Below are 22,360 nucleotides of genomic sequence, written 5' to 3'. Positions count from 1 at the left end.
GTAACCCAAGCAGTACAGGAAGCAGTGGTGGAAGCAGCTATTAAAGCTAGGACCCTTGGATATGCCTGTATTCTATTTCTGAGTGATAGCAAGAGAACAGTTCAAGTTGTGAACAAGGCTTGATCTCCTAGCTGGCGGGAACAAAATATGATGGTAGTTCTTTTGCACTTATACCAGAATGGACTAATGTTTCATTCTTGTTTTGTTCCCAAGGTTGTAGTTTGTAATGTATATAATCTAGCAGATATAGCAGCTTACATGCCAATCCACCACAGTTGGGTTACCCCAACCACTTTGTAAAACTCTGTATTCTCTTAATGGTATCAAAAAAAAAAAAATGTTGCTTGCAAATGTTAAGTAGTTTTTAAGAGATAGTAATTCATATTTGGCTCTTAAGAACTATAATTATTGATAGGAAAACAATGTCTTAAGTGCATGGAACTGGAACACCTAAGCATTATTTATTAGCAACATTAGATGCTTAAACTCCTGTAGTGCTACCCATAATCTTCCAATGATGAACACATGAATGCTGATTTTTAAAAGGCAAAGCAGCTGACTTTCCTATTACAGAAAATAAATATTTCTATTACTCTCTAATTACATGCCACATTCTAAAATTTTTCCTTGATGAAACTATATTGTTGCATCAGCTTCATTTAAGTGGAGGCTATTGTTTTTATTATTTTCATCACACTTTTTTTTTTAATAGGAAACTGTGAAAGATTTCATTGAAATCCAAAATTGAATTACAACAAAGGAAGTAGAGCTTAAAACATAACATTAGGCACAAACATCATCTATAGTGAGATGGTGCACAAAGGGCGGGCAGGCCCCCAATTCCAAACTTGTGTCTCCTCACTTCTTCTTGCACATTGGGCAAGCTCATGTGCTACTTTGTTGTAGTCCCTTTTCAGATGTTTGATTTTCCAGCTTCTAAAGGACTTGAGTAGATAGCCAATGCCTTGATACAAATGGCCAAGATAGCCATCTGAACCACCTGCTTCTATGCCTTGAACAACTGCAATTGCATCAATTTCAATGATGATTTGGGGCAGCTCCATTTCTCGAGCTAGGAGGATGCCACACTCAACAACTATAGTCTCCACTTCTAACACTGAAAAGTGGCTTGATAGATATTTAGAGCTAGCTACTACAATCCTTCCTTTAAAATCTCTAATAATTGCTCTCACACTAGAATTCCTTCCATCCTCCGAGGTGGCCCCATCCACATTGATTTTGAAAAAACCAGCTGGTGGAACAACCCATTTATTGGTCTCGCAAGGCCGGTTATGGCTCATGTCTACATTAGCTCTATTGAAATCCTGATGGAGCTTCTCAGCAAAATTTCACATATGATTTGGGAGTGTGGATTCAAAAACAATTTGATTCCTCATATAGACCAGGCAGTCACACAAAAAATCTCGAGGTCCATGGGTGTCCCTTTAGCAAGAACTTCCAAAGCTATGTCAGAAAAATTTGACCAATTTTCCAGGCTGTCCACTGGGCAATCCATCCAACAGCTCCACAATTTTTTGGCTAAGTCACAACTAACCAAGGAATGAGAAATAGTCTCAGGCTCTCTTCCACAGCATGGGCAAACTTCATCTACTGTAATTCCTCTTTTTTTTAAGTTTATCAATGTTGGCAAGCCATTCATAAATGCTCTCCAGGTGAATATTTTAGTCTTTGTTAGGATGTTTAAATGCCACATCCTTTTCCAGAGTGGGGTTCTATAGTCTCCGATAAAGCATTCCCCCTGTTCCTCTTTTTCTATTAATTTAGTAGCAATATAATAGGCACTCTTCATAGTAAACACCCCTCTGTTATTACCAGCCCAAATAATTTTATCATCTGGGAGATTATAGCTTAGAGGGATATTGAGAATTATATTTTCTTCAAACGGAAGGAATAAAACAATGTCGGCATTCCATCTTTTGGATTCTTTATCAATGAGGGCTGATACCATTGGGAAATTGTCAAAGAGCCTGAGAGGAGAAATTACCTTGTATATCATGGGGGTAGGCAGCCATTTGTCCTCCCAAATGTGGATTAAATTTCCATTCCCCACTCTCCATCGCGTTCCTCTTCTAATCACCTCCAATCCAGTCTTGATCCTCCTCCATGCATACGAGGGGTTGGAGCCGAGTTTAGCTCTGAGAACATCCTCATGTGGATAGTATCTAGCCCTATAGATTTGAGCCACTAGAGAGTTGGGATTCATTAAAAGTCTCCACCCTTGCTTGGCTAACATAACGAGATTAAAAGCTTGGAGGTTTTGAAAGCCCATTCCACATCTTAGTTTTGACTTACACATTTTCTTCTAACCTATCCACACAATTTTTGACTCCTGATTGTGCTGTCCCCACCAAAATTTTCTCATCATCCTTTCCATCTCCTCACATAGGCTTTTTGGGAGCTGGAAGCAGCTCATAGTATAGATGGGGATTGCTTGGGCTACTGCTTTTATGTGAATCTTCCTGCCACCCATTGATAACATCTTTTCCTTCCACCCCGACAAATTTTTCCCCACTCTCTCCTTAATCTCAGCAAAGACTCCTATTTTTGACTTGCCAATAATGGAAGGGAGGCTGAGATATTTGCTGTGCCGAGTGTCTTGCATAGGCCCAAGTATGTTCAACACTTCATTCTTCTTCTCTTTGGATGTATTATTACTGAATAAAACCGATGATTTGTTAGCATCTATTTTCTGGCTTGATGTAGCTTTGTAAAGCTGGAGAATTTCAATTAGCTTTTGACATTCCTAGCTATTTGCTTTGCAAAACAAGAGGCTATCATTTGCAAAGAAAAGGTGGGTGACCATTGCACAGCCTCTACAAATAGTTATGCCACTCAAAGATTGATTCCTAGTAGCTTCATTAATAAGGGAAGAGAACCCATATGCACACAACAAAAAGAGATAGGGGGTCACCTTGACGAAGGCCCTAAGTAAGGATTATATTGCCATGAGCAATGTAGGGTCTCTCTTTGGGGCCCAGGCCCAACAGGTAGGTGATTCTGGCCCAAGTAGCCCTAGACAATGAATTTGTAGAGAGCGGGTTACAGAACTAGGCCCTAACGAAGTGAGTGTTAGTTAACTTTGGGCCATGCAACGATTGAACGTAAGAATATCTCCTTCATGTCCACTGGATATCCAGTCCGAGGAGACGTGTGAGTGCACTTTTGTTCTTGATCAAAGGCTATGGTCTTTCTCTCTTTTTTCTGTTCCTTCTTCTCCTTTTTTTTTTCTCTCCATGGGGACTCCTTTCTTTTATATAGCCCCCTTTAAGTCATCAGGACTTTACACTTGTTGATCATCTGGGCCTTCACTTGAGTGCCCGTCCCATCGGACATCTCCCCTGTTTTTCTGTGAGTTGTTGTGGCCAAGGTAACACTATTCGCCTGTCTTCTCCACATTAATGCGGCCAGAAAAGTAGCTGCCCTGCATTTAATGTGGCAGCTGTAGTCTCTCCCTTGACACCCTAGACTCTCTCTCCCGGGCTTAGGGGACTCGTCCCTGCTACTAATACTCGTTGGAGCGATTCTTTATTGTTGGTAGGATGCATGTCTGAGCCATATCTAGCACGTCCAAGGAGACATCCCTCCTCGGATCGTCTTTTAAATAAGTTTGGGCCCATAAGAATTGGGTCGGGGGCCCTTTCTGGCGCCCACACTTTCTCCTCGAACTGGGTTGAACTCTATAGAGGGCCTAAGGCCCATTATTTGATCTGGGGACTTTACCCCTCAAGCAACACCATTTATTAGAATAGAATATGACACTGTGGTAATAAAATGCATGACAAGACTAATCCATCTTTCATGGAAACCTATTCTCTCCATAACTTGTTCAATAAAACCCCATTCAACCCTATCGTATGCTTTGCACATATCTAATTTAATAGCTATGTAACTATCTTTGCCGTCTCTCTTATGGTCAAGATGGTGCATGAGCTCAAAGGTAACAAGAACATTGTCAGTAATAAGCCTTTCAGAGAGGAATGCGCTTTAATTTTCAGAAATAATGTGAGGCAAGATCATTTTGAGGCGATTAGCCAGCACTTTTGATATGAGCTTATAAACAACATTGCTTAGACTTATGGGTCTAAACTCTGTCATTCTAGATGGGTTTTTTTATTTTTGGAATCAGAGTAATATTAGTTTTGTTAATTTTTGCTATAGACATGTTTGAGTTTAGCACATTTAAGACCATGCCAGAAACATCATTGCCTACAACATCCCAATATTTTTGAAAGAAAATAGTTGACATACCATTGCGGCCAGGAGCTTTGGTTGGATGCATTTGCTTTAAGGCAGCATCAACTTCTTCCCTGGTGAACTCCCTAGTTAAGTTCTGGTTTATATCTTCAGTGACTCTAATGGAGATTGAGTTGGTAACCTTGGAGATGCTGCTCAAGTTGGATGTGGTGTAAGCTTTTCAAAATAGGAAATATCAACTTTTACAATGGCTCTAGGGGACTCACACTAGTTTCCACCCTCATCCCTGATTTTAGAGATGATGTTTTTCTTTTTCCTCTTTGATGCCTCGGAATGGAAGTACTTTGTGTTACAATCTCCCAAACTCAACCATTGAACTTTGGATCGTTGGTGCCACATGATTTCCTGACTATTTAAGAGGTCATTTTCACCACCCAAACTTCCATTGTGGTCTCTAAGAACCAGCTCATTGCAAGTCTTTCTTTTGTTGTGAATTTGTCTTAGGACTTGTCCAAAAGCAGCCTTATTCCACATTGCAAGATTGGAAGCACATTGCTTGAGGCTCATAGCAATTCCATTAGGAGTATTCAGCTTTGTACACTCCTCCTAGGCCGCCTTGATAATATTTTTACACTCCTCTCTCTTAGTCCACATTACTTTAAAATGAAACCTTCGCCTTCTAGGTGGCTGTATAAGAATAGTGTCACAAACCAATAAGGCACAATGATCTGATGTAGAGTCAACCAGATGGTGAACTCTTATGTCTTTATAGTGATCAATCCACTCAGGTGTGGTAAGAGCACGATCTAGTCTTAGATACACTCTATCATCCCCTTCCTGCATATTACACTAGGTATAGTCAAGACTGTAGTACCCCAGGTCCTTGAAGCCACATTAATGAATAACATCCCGAAAGTCATCCATTTGCCTCTAGCTGCGATCACCTAACTCCCCCCAAGTTTTCCTCCATAGATACAATTTCGTTGAAGTCCCCAAAACACATCCAAGGAAGTGTGAACTTTCTATTTAGAACCTAAAGTAGATCCCAAGATTCCTTTCTTCGGTGGGTTTCAGGTTGGCCATAGAACCCGGTAATGCGCCATTTAAATCCCGATGAGGGAACAGTGACAATCACATCTATATGGTTAGCCGAGTAACCCTGAACTTCCACCGTAATGTCTTTTTTCCAGAGTAATGCTGACCCTCCACTTCTTCCTGAGCTTGGTATGATTAAGCCATTAGTGAAGCCTAACTTTTCTGTCTCTTTCTCCATAGTCTTTTTCTTCAATTTTGTCTCCGTTAAGAAGATGATTTTGGGATCCCACCATTGCACAAATTCATGCAACACTCTAACTATCCGAGGGTTCCCAAGCCCTCGGCAATTCCATCCAAGGGCGATCATGGCTCTCGGGGGTGCTACAAAGTAGCCACCGCCATTTTATCATAGGGGAAAATATCATCAGAAGCTTGCTTTCCATAAACACGTTTCGAAGCTTTCCCTTCAGAGACAATATGAGTTTCAATATTTTCAGTTCTCTTTTTGCCAACCACATGATCCAGTACATTTGTGCCCTTTTTCCTTTGTCTGGGCCTTGTTTTGGGCCCTCAGATGTCCCCCAATTTTTAACTTCTGTTTTGGGCTTTATTGGGTTGGCCACCTCTTGATCTTCCTTATCGAGCACAAGTGGCTTACCTATAGCTGACCGGGCATCATTATTCCTTTTGAACAATTCCATGACTAAGTCAATTTTAGTTACCTTTGGCTTGTCACGTACTTCATGGTCTAACATTGTATCTTGCCCCGAAATCTCCAAAATTTTCCCATTTGCTCAGTTTATTCGGCACCATCCGATGTGATGTATCTGTTTCCATTTCTGCTACCAAGGCATTTCCACTAGCTAGGTTGTAACTACTGTTTAGACCTTCGTTCCTTTCGCCCTCTGATCAGTGGCGATGCCACGTACAGGTCAGGGTGTTCCCAGGAACACCCTGACCTGAAAAAAAAAATTATATTTAATTTGTATTAGGAACACCCTCGATCAAAAAATTAGGAACACCCTCAAATTAAAAAAAAAAAATATATATATATATATATATATATCTGTTCTACTTTCAAGAAAAAATAAATAAATAAAATTTGTAACAGAGCCAAGCCTACGGCGAGCCCAACAGATTACAAAGGTAGCAAAGTAGCAAACCCACAGATTCTCAAAAAAAAAAAGCAATATAGAGAATCAGAAATCAAACCCACGGTCACGTCTCTGGCAGAGAAAACCAAACCCCAATATAGTCTATACAGAGCAAAAGCAAAACAAACTCCAATACAGAGGTGTTTATCAATTAAAAAAAAAAAAAAACCCAATACAGAGCAAACCAAAACCAAACCCCAATATAGAGCAAACCAAACCCAGTCACTCGCAGCTCGCTCGTTGTCGTCGTCGTTGCTCACTCGCTTGCCCCTCATCATCGTCGCTCTCCCCTTATCACAAATCGCTCTGCCTCGGTGTTCGATGCTCCCTCCCTCAAGGTATTTCTCTCCCTTTTTCTCTCTGACTCTCTCTCAGTCTCCCACTCTCTCTCTCTCTCTTTATCTCACTGAAATGAAAACCATGAAATGAAATTAATGAATGAGTCTCTCCCTCTTTATTCTTTAAGAGTCTAACTCAGTAACTCTCTTTGTCTCTTTTGAAATGTGATCTCTGATTGGCTGGCTGATTCTTTACTCTTTAGCTTTATTAATATTTTGTTTTTTGTCTATTTTTTGTCTTTTTGAATTTGGCTTTATCTTATCCGTTGGTGTTGGTTAGTGTGTGTTGGTGTTTGTGTTGGACCGTTGGTAAGATATTGATTGTCTTTTAGTGTAATGTGTATTGTGATTTGTGATTGTGAAATTTTTTGATTGGTAGCTGGCTATTGTGATTGGGGGCATCAGGAGGCTTGTGCTTGTCTGTTGAGTGGGGTGGGGGTAGATGGGCTGATGGGCACATAGGGCCGGGTAAACAATAATTAAAGCAGTGTAATGTGTTGCACATTACACTGCTTTAATTATTGTGTTGCACATAGGATGTGTAATATCTGGCTCTTTTAGTGTAATGTGCACAAGGGGCTAAACAATATAACAAATTAAAGCAGTATAATTAATGACAAACAAATTAAAGCAATATAGTTCATTGTTACGCTAAACAACAATAATTAAAGTAATATAATTAACCAATACATTATAAAAGACAAATAAATTAAATTATGTTAGGCTAAATAACAATTAATAATTTTATAATTAATGAAACAACAATATAACAAATTATAGTTTATAAAATACAAACAAATTAATGAAACAACTAAACAATAATAATTAATAATTTTATTAATATTTCAAATGAACTTATAGTTTATTGTTTATTCTTTTGCTAGAATTATGGACAAATATTTGATAAGAAAGCCACGTACCCAAGATTCATCTTCATCTTCTAAGTGAATTCGTGTTGACTTTAACTTAGAAAATCTTCCTTCAGATCTTGGGTGCTTGCTCATTCCCAAGTGTAGGAGATCGTAGCAATATAATTCTCGGAGTACCAAGGTCGAACCACAAGAAGTGGGGTAAATTCAAAGACAATGTAATTAAAAAAACTTTTGGTGAAGATGAAGAATAATTTTTTTCTGGTAATTGTAAACAAGAATAACAATGATAACTTATTTAAATCAATAATTTAAATACTAGGGCATCCGAGTGTTTCCCTATATCGATATGAAATTCTTTATGATCTAAGAAAATATCTATTTCATAATTGATTGTTCTTATACAATTAAAAACTTATGATTCGGTTGAACTGAGACAATTAAAGAACGCATGATAACCTTGATTGATAATGCGGTTAGAAAAATTTTCAGAAAAACCCATTCACTTTAAAACCTGATTTCTATTTGAAACTATTAGAAATTCATCTAAACAATAAGAAAAACATGATTGAACTTATTGAAAGCATGGAAGAACTAATACATCAAAAGAAATCTAATTGAACAATCAAATATGTTGTAGATAAAGTCCTAGAAAAAATCACATTGAATATTCATACCGTATAGAAGAAACATAACCTCTAGCCCTAGCAAAGAGTTTAGGCTGCCATTAGAGAAAGAAAAATACAAGGTTTGCTCTGCCAAAATTCGTTCTACCAGCCTCCCTTCAAAACCCTAATGTCTAAGTGTCCAAAGAAAATAAAACTTTTACTATTTTAATTTCCGTCCAGGTTTACAGCTGTAAATTGTGAGTTAATTTCGGCCATCAAAAATTGAGAATTTCGAAAAATTCATAACTGGAAAGTTGTAGATATTTAAATCATGGTTCCAACCCATCTGGCCTTGTGTCAATTGGATTTTTGAGGAGAGAGATACGCCCAAAATACTGATCAGTGCTCAAATCAGATTTTTCCTTTTCAGATTCTGCCTCTTTGATTTCTTTCCTTATTTGAAGCTTCCAATCATGGTAGACGATCCAAGCACTCCAGCTGCACCTCCTTAGACATTTAAACATGGTCCTTTAGCTCCACTTTAATTCTAGTTTGGCCTCCATTCTCTCACAAATTCCTGTAAACTCATCTTTCTCACATGATTTCCTAAAAGTAGAAAATCACACACAATGAATAACATCTTATTTAAGAAATTATGTAAAGATAAATAATAGAGACTAATGCAAATCATGGCTTAATTATACAAATTAAGCATAGTAATAAGGAGATAACACCCATATAAATATATAACAAGAATACATTTTAAGGTGTTATCACTGGGCTATGAGAAAAGATATTATCTTATCATCCTAATCATCATAATGAAATAAAAAGATATTATTTACAAAAAGGCCTTTGTCAACTTATTTTACTCTGTGATGAGTACCCTATATCATATTTTTCTGGAAATCTTCGTCGATTTATATCCAAATGGTATAAAAATAGATACCGGTTGGAATATAGTTTAGATAAGGATGCAGTATTTTGTTTTTATTGCTACCTATTTGGGCAAGATGTTGGTAAGCAAGGAGGAGGAGACACTTTTGTAACAAAGGGATTCAAACTTTGGAATCAAAAAGAGAAGTTAAATTCCCATGTTGGAGGAGTTAATAGTGCTCATAACCAAGTTGTCCAGAAGAGTGAAGATCTATTGAAGGAAAAGCATACGATTCCTTTTATGCCGAGGATTAGCTTTTCGTGGTCACGATGAATCTCAAGGTTCAAGTGATAAAGGAAATTTCCTTGAGCTTCTACAATTTTTGGGGGATCACAATAAATCTATCAATGAAGTGTTGCAAAATTGCAAGCTTACCCATCCTGATATTCAAAAAGACATTGTGAATGCAATTGCACGTGAAACATCTAAAGCCATCATCAAGGATCTTCACAATGGGTTCTTTTCAATATTAGTTGATGAGTCACTTGATATCTCAGTGAAAGAACAAATGGCCCTCGTTCTTCATTATGTGAACAAAAAAGGAATTATTATAGAGTAGTTCCTTGGTATCGTACATGTAGCAAGTACCACCGCTTTGTCACTCAAACATGCTATTGAGTGTTTACTTTGTGAACATAATTTGAGTTTATCGAACCTACGTGGACAAGGTTATGACGGGGCTAGTAATATGCAAGGCGATATCAATGGTTTCAAAACTTTAATTTTGAGAGAGAATAAGTCAGCATTTTATGTCCATTGTTTTGCTCATCAACTTCAATTGACACTTGTTGCTGTTGCTAAAAATCACATTAACATTTCTGAATTTTTTTATGTGGTTAGTAATTTAGTAACTGTTGTTGGAGGCTCTTATAAGAGACGAGATGCTCTTCGAGATACACAATTTGCCAAAATTAAAGAAAATTTAGAGAATGGTGTATGTAGAAGTGGGCAAGGTTTGAATCAAGAGACAAATCTTAAACGTTCTGGTGATACACGTTGGGGATCATATTATGAGACTTTTCTCAACTTGATTTTGATGTTCTCTACTATTGTTGATGTACTTGAGATTATTGAAGAAGATGGCCTCTTCAACCAAAAAGTTGAAACTTGATCTATTATGAGGCCAATTCTATCTTTTGAATTTGTCTTTGCTTTACACTTGATGAAAAACATTTTAAGGATCACAAATGAGTTGTTAATAGCATTGAAAAAAAAAAATCAAGATATAGTAAATGCTATGGATCTTGTTAATGTGTCTAAGCAACGATTGCAAGTGATGAGAGATGATGAATGGATATCTTTATCGACTGAAGTGTCTTCATTTTGTACCGCACATGATATTCCTATATTGAACATGGATGAAATATTTGTAGTTAGTGGGAGGCCGCGATGCAACACCCAACAAAATACAAATTTACATCATTATCGTGTTGAGCTATTCTGTACAATCATAGATATGCAACTTCAAGAGCTTAATAACCGGTTTTCAGAGGCGAATACCGAGTAATTCATTTGTGGCTTTTGATAAGGAAAAATTGATACGTCTAACATCCATCTGATTTTCTTAGGATAGATATCTTGGCACTTAACTCTCAACTGCAGAATTACATTTTTGATATGCGCAACAATGACTTATTTTTAGAGCTTCAAGGAATTAGTGAACACAAGGAAGTATGAGACTTATCCATTAGTCTATTTGCTTGTGAAGTTAGCTTTGACCCTTCCTGTTGCTACTGTAATAGTAAAAAGAAGTTTTTCAGCAATGAAATATATAAAGAATGAATTGCGCAATCGAATGGGAGATCAGTAGATGAATGATTGCTTGGTTGTGTATATTGAAAAAGATGTAGCTTGTAGCATTGATAATGAGACTATCATGCAACGATTTCAAAATATGAAAACTCGTAGAAGACAATTGTAAACTTTATGTATTTGCATGTTTTTTTATTGTTGTTATTGTCAATATATAAAATTTTCTTTTTATTAAATTGTGTAATTTATGCTTGTTGAGGAACACCCTGGAAAAAATTCCTAGAGTCACCACTGCCTCTGATTGTACTGACTTCATCAGAATTTCTGCCATCGTCTGAAATTTGAATCTTGAATCATCACTTCCCATGGACTCCCAGCTTTTATTACTTTATGCTTTTGCTTTCTCACCTCCAAATCTACTGATTCCTCCTACCCTTAACCATTCTTCATATTGTCGTTCTGGAGATTGCTCTGAAGGAGTTGCTGCACAGTACCTATCATCATGCCCTAGCATGCCATAGATGAAACAGAACGTGGGGAGTCTTTCGTACTTGAAGGTGACCCAGCTTCTTCCCCCTTCTTCGATAGCTACATAACCTCTTCTCCTCAGAGGCTTATCAATGGGCATATCCACTCTTGCTCTCAAGAACTTCGCCTGGTCTGCTTGCAGTGACCATTTATCTACTTCTATGACTTTTCCAATCTTCCTACCAATATTTTTCCCAACTTCTTTAGACATCTGCTCGAAAGGCAGGCCCCATACTTGAACCCAAAATGGAGAGTGGGTAAAGGTAATATTTGATACAGATAGGCCTTTCCTCCACCGGCATAGAAGGAGAAGTTTGCTATCAAAGTTCCACGGCCCACTTTTTCCAACCCAGTCTAACTGATACATAGAGTTGAATTTAAACTGGAGGATGCCTTTGCCCACTTCAACAATTCTTAGATCAGATCCCATCTTCCATGCTTGTCTTAGAGTGTTCTTAAGAGCTCTCTGGTTTTGATGGTGATTCGTGAGAAGACGCCTAAAAAAACTGAGAGAGCATTCTTCAATCAAATCAGGTCTACTTGTATTTGTAATAAGAATATCTTCCTCTTCTTCTTTTATGAGACGTAGCTTCTGTAAACTATCTATCACTTCTTGTTCCATACCTAAGAGCTTTAGGACCACTACGTATCCAAAGGATTTGTAGGCCCAGAGAAGACTTGGACTTAGATTTGAGGGAGGGAGAGGACTCTTACCATGGGAATGAGAGAGAGAGAGAAAGGCTCTTACAGGGGAGAGCAAAAGTATGAGTCAACTTACTTTTTAGTGTATTGGAGCCAACTTGATTCTTTCATCACACTTTTTATGATTGAAAAATGTAGCAGCCTAAATTATGATGAATTGAAAGTATTTTTTCACATACAATTTTTGAATAGTTTTATAGTTACAATTTCATTATACATTTTCACACAATTTTTATTGGAATCTATTGTTATTGTTGTTGTTGTTGTTGTTGGAGTTCATGGGCAGCTCCACATTGAAGCCAGGGTGGTCATAGGACCACTTTGACCTGGAAAAAAAAGTTAAAAAAAATTTGTGACCATCCTAAATTTTTTTTAGGCCCAACATAATTAAATTATGGATAAAATTTGGTAACAAATTTGGCTGTAAATTAAGGCTATAATGCCACTTAATTTTTTTATTGGATGTGAATTTTGATAAATTCACCATTGGATAGATTTTCTTATTATATTCTTCATGCTTGCAATAAGATCAAAGATCAGTAGCCAAGCCATCAATCAAATGTTTAAATTTCGAGTTTTCGTAATGTAAAATTATACATAAAAAAAAAAAAAAATTATAGATTGAATAGTAAATAACATCCAATTGACATGAAATCTAACATGTTTTTTAAAAACATAAATTAAGATCATGCAATTCAATAGTTAGATTTTCAAAATATGTAGTCATAATAATTTGTTTAATGAAAGTTATAACCTTAGGTTACAACTAATTTTTGTTGTCCTTCAACTTTGGTCCCCTTAACAAACAAAAAATAAAAGCATAAGAAATTTTTTATTGAACTAAAATTTTGAAAGAAATGTAGCTTACAACATTAATAATAAGACTATCATGCAACGATTTTAAAATTAGAAAACTCATAGAAGGAAATTGTAAGACTTTATGTATTTTTGTGTGTGTGTATTTTTTTGTCAATATACTAAGTTATCTTTTAATTAAATTTTATATAACTTACGTTTTATAATGACCACCTTGAAAAAAATTCTTAGAGCTGCCACTGTTGGAGTTGGAGTTGATGAGAAGAAGAGTGAAAAGTGAAGGTATCATTTTTGCGGGGTTTGCAATTCCTATGTTTGAATACTGTTTCATCAAATTTCAGACCAAAGTGGTAGAAAGAGTAAGGAAGAGAGTTGAGGAGAATAAATATAAAGACAATGTGGACTTGGTTGTGACGGAGAGGGGAGAAGGAGATAGGAGTGCATGTTGTTGGGAAAAATTCTATATTACTGTGAATAAATTTTAGCAAGCACAGCGGAAGTACAACCACACAAAAATACAAAGATTTACGTGAAAACCCTTTCTCCTTGAAGGGAAAAACCACGGGATAAACTCCGAATAATTTCACTATATAAAATAGAGATTACAACACTTAGAGATACAACTTGAGTAAAAAAAAACTCTCTTTTTCTTTTCACTCACTGCTCTCTTCCTCACTGTGTATTTCCTCTTACTCTCTCTATTTTTCTCTTCTCTCTTGCTTGCTCTCACTCACGCAGCTCTTCAAGGCTGCACTAGTTCTCACACTTTGGGACTTTCACTTCTTTTCTTTGGGACTTCACTTCTTCAGCCCTCTGCCCAAATGGCCGAATGGCCTCTACCCTTTTATTTCTTTCACCTTTTCTTTTTTTCTCCCTTTCACACTCTTCACATCAAGTCACATTAAATACAAGCCACTTATCTTGACTTTGCTTCAACCATTTTCTTTTCTTCAGCTCTTCCTTAGCCGAATCACTCTTGCCTTTTGCTTCTTTCTTTCTTTCTTCCTTCCAACGTGTCTCACAAGTTTAACATCACATAATCATTTATGTGGCTTGACTTTTGTACATCCCTTCATAAATGTTGATGGACTTTTGTACATAATTATAGAGGAAAAGATGAACCCAATTTCTTCTCTTTCGGACAAGCTCCTCCAGCAAGTTCAATTTACTTTGCTGACTTCTTGCCAATTTTTCTACAAGCTCATTTAATGAGCTAAGACAAAGTGTGGGCTGGAACATGGTGCAGTGCACCCAACACATGTGTATTGGTAACCGCACCATTTGTTGGTGTTTTATCTTCTATAATGTTGGTACCACCAGCCTAGTAACGAACAAAATGAACAAAAATGATTAATCCTAAAGATAGAAAAAGAAGATTGCCCTAATTTCATCCACATTTTGCATGATTTTTGATCACTACAAGAGAACAAACAGAACTGAGGCTGCCTCGACTGCTTCAAGTTCTTGAGATGATTAGCACAACACAACTGAAACATGCACAAACAATCAACAATAGTTTTGTCTTAACTTTATCAAGTGAATGTGACTACAAACCATGATATGCCCATAGGCCAATGACTAAGATATATGCCCTCATAGTCATTTTTCTTTTGGTAGTTTTGGTCTTGGTCATTGCCCTCCTAGTGTTGAAGATGTGATTGTAAAGGAGGCTGGCCCTTTTGTGTAGTTTTCTTTTTCCGTCTATGAAGTCTTTTTATTCATAAAAAAAAAAAAAAAATAAATAAATAAATAAATAAATAAATAAATAAATAAATAAATCTTGATTCAATTTTGATATTACCTCTCTTTCTACATTACAAGTAAAGTGAAATTATAAAAACCTAAACCATAGGCTTCTAGCCTTCTACTCTTATTTCTTTTTAAGGAACAAATATTAATCATAAAAAATACGATAAGAAGGCTAAGAAAAAAATTCTCCCACCCTAGGACACCACGATCAAAGCCAACTCCGCTTATTTTTAGCTGTGAATAATTTTCAACAATTTAGAGTTGTGAGACCATTGACCATGAGGAAACAACCAGCAGGGGTGATCACTGCCGCCAATTTATGATATGCAAGTGTGCTTGTTGGCACAAATGCTCACTCATTTGTTTTAAAATCTTTTGTATACACCTGTGCTTGGATCCAACCATGTAGCGGAAGAATCTTGTTAAGAATGCAGAAATATATGTCGACATGAGCTAGAAGCACAATTTTTCAAAATTTGTTGTGGCAATTTGTAATTGGAGCAACATCACTTGGGGCTATCATTGCCACTAATTTGACTATCATCAATCATGTGACTATCTGTAGAAGACTGATAAACCGTTTGAGCAAAAAACCAGTTTTTGTTAAAGAAATTATCTGGTGCAAATCCACAAACGGGAAGATAGGGAAACGAAAACAAAAGTGCAAATTTTGCATGTATGAGCATGCCAAGTGTCTATTTGGCTTGTTGTAGTCCTTCAACCAAATTGATTGGCATCATGAAAAGGCCCTTGCTCTCCAAAAGCTGAGCAGCTGCTGCTGGATTTTCCTCTAGCAATTTTCCCATCATCTCTTCAAGAGGTTCATTCAGAATCTGCTTGCTAATGTAGTGGCCATACCCCTGAAAAGCATAAAAATACATAAATTCTATACATAGTATGAGCAGAAATATGAAGGTTTAATTTGCATGAAGGGTTGCTTTGGCTTAGTATTGTTTCCATGACAATTTTGTGTAAACTTTTTATGATTAGGCATAGATGACTAATACCTCAAGGAAAATGAAAGATTCAGTACTTGATTCACCTCCCAATCTACTTCGACCCAGTTCCTGCACATAAAGTTCCCTTTGAAATCAACAATCAGTATCGTCTCGTATGTACATGAATATGTACCTGTGCTGGTAGTTTTTAAGAGTGGAAAGGTAAAAAAATTACCTTTATTTGAAGCTGCAAATACTTGACATAGTCAATGATATCATCCAGTACAGATGCTTGACCACCCTAAAAACCAAAATTAATATCGTATAGATGGATTTTGATAACATTCCAAAGTAATTAATGGATGGCCATAAATTTTATTTTATTTTATTTTTTTCTGGCTAGCCTTAAGCCTTCACAACAAAAGAAAAAAAAAAAACGACATAAATTATGAGGCAGCCAACATGATATTAGAACAGATTCGCCTCTTATGTTGTCCCACTTTATTTAGAGTCGATCCATGATTGAATGACTTTTTTTTTATCCTCAAGAAAATAACAAGGGGGCAGTCCGTGGATTACCTGACATAGGCTTGACCATAGTAGCTTATGTGTTAGGATTGAATGACACTAATGCCACTAATGTTTAGCACAATTATTATCATGAAGTTCATGAAACTTAAATCTTTAAACAATGCAGTCTTCTTAGATACAGTTCATTTCCAGTTTTTGGCATCAACTAAGGAGGTTTACTTATCAATGTGATGCATTTTGCCCAAATTAAATCTAGGAACTATTGCTGAATGCTTATTGTGCCAAAAAAAAAAACCACTATCTAAATTGAAACAATAACAATTAGAGGCTCTGCACTAGAATTTGTAAATGATACAACATTTTGATGCTCCAACACTACTCTCTATGGTCTACACCCAACAAATTCAGGTACCTTCTCTTCTTGAAAGCCTACTCATGATGACAATAAATAGTTAACTATGCATTGAATTAAATAATGTTTGATGGACGCTCACGTATCCATTAATTCACTGTTTATGCTAATTCTATTTGTGGCTTATGAAAATTTATTATAGATGAAAAGAATCAGAGTAAGAAGTAGCAAAGAGATAATTAAGTTAAAAAAGGCACATTTCAAAATAAACTAGACTCTGAGAATTCATACTAACAAGTCATTTAGAAAAAAAACATCTTCAGGGAGCAAGCACAATGCACAATTGTCTGCATGCTTCCATACTCAAATAGATTACCTCTGCAGAATGTGGTAGCAATTCTTGCAACGCACTGAGTCTCTCACTAATTCGTAGTCTGCGCTGCTGAATTACGAAACACCGAGTCAAAATAGCTAAAAAGATCCAAGCAGGATGTAATGATATCAAACCATTATAAAACAATTAATCAAGATGAAAAGAATGTAATGACAACATCTTCACTTTAACTAAGACAGCATGTGACATATTTATTTTGCCAATTTTGGTTTTGGAAAAGCCATTTTCTTGTCAAGTGGTCAGAAAAGATTTTTTGCTTACACGATCAGTCATCATAGCTTTTGTTTTTGGTGCACTGTGACGTGGTTTGGACAGGAAACCAGGTGCAGTAACCATTGCTCCAGGATCAGGTTGATGAACATTACAATTCTCTCTCATCAGTTCTGGTGGCCATGAATTTTCATTCTTGACAGCATTCTGTAGGTGTTATGATTCTAAAATCTTTTAAAAAATGTGGAAACTTTAAAATGAAATAATCAGTTAAGGCAAAAACCTCAGCGGGAAATGAAACTAAATAAAGAAGTAAAGGTAAGGCTCACCTGAGCATGGATCTGATATTGTGTACTAGTGAATCTGTTCAGAGGTTCTCCATCATCATGTGGCCTAAGAAACCATGCCTGTTGAACCAAAGAACTTAATTTTAAAAATATGGAAGCATTAGGGAAGAAACACATTAAGAAATACTATGCATGCAATTGCAAGGGAACATTGATGCAAATATATGCAGCAAAACTCAATTGAAGGGGCAGAATTTCTTAACTATGGGACCATTACATTTCTCTCCATCTATTATCTTCATAAGACCAAAACAAAAAGAACCTGCAGCATATGCAGAAGTTGTAGATAGATGTAGCTTTACCTTAGAAACATCCATGTCATGGAAAGAACCAGAAGGTTCGGATGCAGGAGCCTCTCCAAATTTGTTGTATAATATGTCATTTTGGATTTCAGAGACCCCTTCAACAACAGCTTGTATTCCACCAACACTTGAAGGAATGCTCTCTAACAAACCTTCTGTAGTAGGCTTTGGGAGAAATCTTGAACTTTCTGCAAGATACTCGACATAATTGTGAGACAATTGTGGGGTCTGAATCCACTGAGGTAAAGGCAGAGCTTTAGTCTGATTTCCACATTTTCCATCTGCCAAAAAGAAGTGCTGGGTTCGATAATCTTCAGGTACAGGAGAGGCTTTATTGGCTTTGCCATCGACACTCATAGACATCAAATCCCAAGGGTTGTCGTTGCCACTTCGTCCTTCCATATTCTCAGGGCACAAACTTCTTGAACCTTTACTAGTCACAATCAAGGAAATGGCATGAAATAGCATCTAAAAAAGTTCTCATAGGCTTTTGATAAATTACCCCTTGTTCCCAAAACCTAAAGCTATTAGGAAATGGTGAATTTAATCATTTAATTATTCTTCCAACTAACTTAACACATTTTTTTTGGGGGCAAGAGGGGGATGGTTAAGTAAGCTTAACAGTCAACCCCTCATAAAAATTGCAACACTATGAGCAAAACAAGAATAATAAGCTTCTGAACACCATAACTATCAACTAATAAGTTATAACAATCAACTAAGAGGAGAAACGGGGCACTCTACCATAAGCCACAAGATTCTTACCATGTTAATGCTTGCTCAACTAAGATAAATTGAAGCTGTGGATAATGATGATACAAGAGCACAAAGTTAAAAAGTACAGAGAAATTAAAAAACCATATAAAAAGTAACTTAATCATGAATGGAATATGCTGTCTAGTCTAGTGTTAAAGCCCATTGGCACTATAGGCCTCTTCTTTTTTTCAGGTTGATATTTAAAACCCGTCTTTGTGCTAAGCTAACCTACTAAAAATGTAAACTTTACCCAGCATAAAGAACCCCAACAAATTTTATAACAAATAAACAAAAATAGAAGTAGCAGCACAAGCTGCAGAACAAGTGTTTGTAAGAAAAACCAAGAGTTTGGTCCATTTCTTTACTGGATCAACAACCCACATTTCTTTAGTTGCAAACAAAACCCACATGTCTTTAACAAACAATTTAATGGTAAGCCAGTATTACAACTAGCAAATGCAAACAACTGGTGCTTGTCAACAATGCAATCAGCACAGTTAAAGGAGAACCAAGTTTGCCAAAACACTAAATTTTAAAAAGGGGTCCTTTTGATTATTTAAACCAAAAAGAAAAAAAGAAAAAGGAACACCCTTTATTAATATTTGAGTACTTATTGCTAGAAACTAGTGTAAAATGGAAACAGAGAATCACCTGCTTGAAGAGGAGGTGGGTGAGCTCCGAGAGGGTTAGAGTTTGATGCAGAGAATGAAGGAAGCCAAAATGTGTGTGTGTGGGTGTCAGAGAGAGAGAGAGAGAGAGAGAGAGAGAGATAGTGCGTGCGTCCCTTGGCTCTCACGTATACTCTGTTGCTGTACTATTGGTACGTTCATGTGATGAGCTGGTGGAAAGAGAGAATGATCGAAGTCAAGTAAACGACATGCCGTATTTGGGTTTTATGATGTGTTTAGGTTGCAGTTTTTGGACAACAAAGGAGATGTTGTAAGTTGCAACTATAGGAATTGTTATGCTAATGCTCTAATGGCCTATGTGGCTATCTTACATTAAAAAAACAAAAAAAAATCTAAAACTTGGTCCCTTGTCACACATTAAACCCTTGATTAGTTATGTTCAATTTCTTCCATCTCACACATTAGCATCAAAGAATGAATATTCAACATACATTACTTTTCCAAGACATCTAAAGGGCCAAAACTAAGCCTTAGCCAGGTGCAAGCCTTTTAAATTAATTGTCGGAAATCTTATGGTTTTATAGGAGATCTATATACTCATAACTTGAATGGCAATTTAAATGGAATTTCACAGAGTAGTAGATGAGCTAATTTGAATTGAGCATTTAAAGTTTATCCTTGATTTGTTTTATTTTAATTTGGATACGAATCTAGCTGTTCAAGTTCAAACTTATATTACATTTTTAATCTTGATTTAATATTGATGAGGATAAAATTAGGTAGACAAGAGTGACGGTATATGCTTGACAAGGGTGACGAGATGTTTTTGCCGTCAGCATTCCTTCAAGGTTGATAGGGATCTGAAGAAAAAGAACTCCACATATAAAGCTGAACATCCTGAAGCTGACGGGGTAAACATAAACTGACGGGATAACATAAACTGACGGCGTCAGTCTATGGAATGATTGATTTGCACGTTTACGTGTATAAGTAAATAACTTGCTCCCCACGTTTCATGAAACCTAAGGACTCCTATATGGAAAGAATCCCGTAAAATACGCCTAAGAAGACTCCTATAAGGAAAAGACTTCTACTCCAAGGAAAAGATGTCAACCCTCTACTACTATAAAAACCCAAGCACCCTCACAAAACGAGGTAAGCATAATTTACCCTCTCTAGCACTCTAGAGCAGTGAGAATAGTTCTAACTTGACATTCGGAGGATGTTTGGCCGGTACCATGCCAGTACTCTCTGCTAGGTTATTCCTTTTTGTTGTGCAGGTGCCATTTGCGATCGTACGAGGAATGTGTGACTCACTGGTGGCATTATTTTTGGCATCATCAGTTGGCGCCGTCTGTGGGAAACGTAGCACATTCTCGCTTCCTAGGCAAAAGAGTTACATGGTACTCACTCGCTCAATGGCGACCACCAACGACGTTCAAGAAGAAAAAGCCCCTACGACTGCGCTTGAAAGACAGGTGAGGACACTCGCCACTGCCGTGGAGCGCCTCACCAAACAAAACCACGACCTAGAAGAGCAACTGAAACAGAAAAATGCAGCTCCCAACAACCAAGGAGCAGATCAAGAAGGAACTAGCGCCGACAGAAGAAACCAGGAAGGACCCCAGGCCAGTAACGCCCCGAGCAAACCAGAACAACAGAACATAAGCATCCCCTCCCTCGCAGAAACCACCCCGCCACTTGTTATCGCGGAGATGCAGGCCATGAAGGAACAAATGGAGGTTATGATGAATGCTCTCAAGAGACGAGTATCAAGCGACCTTGACGACCTTGTCAACCGAACTGACTCGCCGTTCACCGCCACCGTCAACTCCTACCCTTTACCAAGTAAGTTCCGCATGCCACAGATAGACAGTTATGACGGGGTCAACGACCCACTGGACCACCTGGAGACCTTCAAGACCCTAATGCACCTTCAAGGAGTAGCGGACGTCATCATGTGTAGGGCCTTCCCTACAACGCTGAAGGGCGCAGCGAGAATTTGGTTCAGCCGACTGACACCAAACTCCATCAGCACCTTCAAAGAGCTCAGCGCTCAGTTTACCGCACACTTCATTGGAGGCCATCGATACAAGAAGTCTACGGCTTGCTTGATGAGTATGTAGCAGGGAGAAGATGAAACTTTAAGAGCCTACATCTCCCGCTTCAACAAAGAGGCACTCTCGATTGACGAAGCCGACGATAAGATACTTGTTGTGGCATTCACGAATGGCTTGAAGAAGGGCAAGTTTTTGTTCTCCCTATACAAAAACGACCCAAAGACCATGTCGGAAGTACTTTATCGCGCCACAAAGTATATGAACGCTGAAGATGCGCTGTTAGCTCGGGAAGAGAGGCCCAAGAAAAGAGAAAGGTAGGAAGACACTCGGCAGGACCAAGGCCGAAAGAAGACAAGAACAGGAGACCGAAGGGACGAGAGGCGCCCTAAGCCCCCGGGGGGAAAATTCATGAGCTTCACTCCTCTGACAGCCCCGATAGATCAAGTCCTTATGCAAATCAAGGACGAAGAGGCTCTGACGTTCCCGGGAAAGCTAAAGAGTGACCCCAACAAACGTTCCCGAGATAAGTATTGCCGTTTCCACCGCGACCATGGCCACGACACGTCTGATTGCTATGACCTCAAGCAGCAGATTGAGGCCCTTATTAGACAAGGAAAGCTGCAGAGATTCGTTAGCAAGGAGAAAACGGATCCCCCCGCACAAGACCAACACCCCCGACGGGACAATGAGCGACCGAGGCCCCCAATTGGGGATATAAGGATGATCGTAGGAGGAACGACTGCCGTCGGGTCATCCAAGAAAGCCTGCAAGACCTATCTTCGGACGGTACAAAATGTTCAGCTGACAGGAGTCATGCCGAAAATAGCGCGGAGAGAAGGTCCTATAATCGGATTCTCAGAGGAAGACGCGCAACGCCTTCACCATCCACATGACAATGCGCTCGTCGTCAGCTTGCGGGTAGGAGACTACAACATGCACCGGGTGCTGGTCGATAATGGCAGTTCAGCAGATATTTTATACTACACGGCGTTCCAGCAGATGAGGATCGACAGGGAGCGATTGATCCCAACAAATGCCCCGTTTATTGGCTTCGGCGGGAGCCAGGTATTCCCATTGGGCGCGGTCACATTATCCGTCATTGTAAGCGATTACCCTCAACAGATAGCCAGGGACGTGA

General features: G+C 37.9%; 2 protein-coding genes across 2 annotated transcripts; both read right to left on the bottom strand.

The window, feature by feature from the left end:
• Nucleotides 1-11,296: 11,296 nt before the first annotated feature.
• Nucleotides 11,297-12,058, bottom strand: LOC115970397. Its single transcript, XM_031090035.1, has one exon. It carries the CDS (start codon nucleotides 12,056-12,058, stop codon nucleotides 11,297-11,299), a length of 762 nt encoding a protein of 253 aa, XP_030945895.1.
• A 3,140-nt stretch (nucleotides 12,059-15,198) lies between these two features.
• On the bottom strand, nucleotides 15,199-19,307 carry LOC115970931. The gene is made up of 9 exons (XM_031090557.1): nucleotides 19,185-19,307; nucleotides 18,543-18,577; nucleotides 17,778-18,210; nucleotides 17,458-17,535; nucleotides 17,180-17,335; nucleotides 16,901-16,966; nucleotides 15,877-15,942; nucleotides 15,711-15,770; nucleotides 15,199-15,563 (listed from the first exon to the last, which is right to left on the bottom strand). Exons 3-9 carry the CDS (start codon nucleotides 18,177-18,179, stop codon nucleotides 15,399-15,401), a joined length of 993 nt encoding a protein of 330 aa, XP_030946417.1. The 5' UTR covers nucleotides 18,180-18,210; nucleotides 18,543-18,577; nucleotides 19,185-19,307; the 3' UTR covers nucleotides 15,199-15,398.
• Nucleotides 19,308-22,360: the final 3,053 nt, after the last annotated feature.

Source organism: Quercus lobata, chromosome 12 (assembly GCF_001633185.2).
Source record: "Quercus lobata isolate SW786 chromosome 12, ValleyOak3.0 Primary Assembly, whole genome shotgun sequence".
NCBI lineage: Eukaryota > Viridiplantae > Streptophyta > Magnoliopsida > Fagales > Fagaceae > Quercus > Quercus lobata.
The sequence above is the reverse complement of the archived record's forward strand: the minus strand, read 5'-3'. Positions and strand labels throughout refer to the sequence as shown.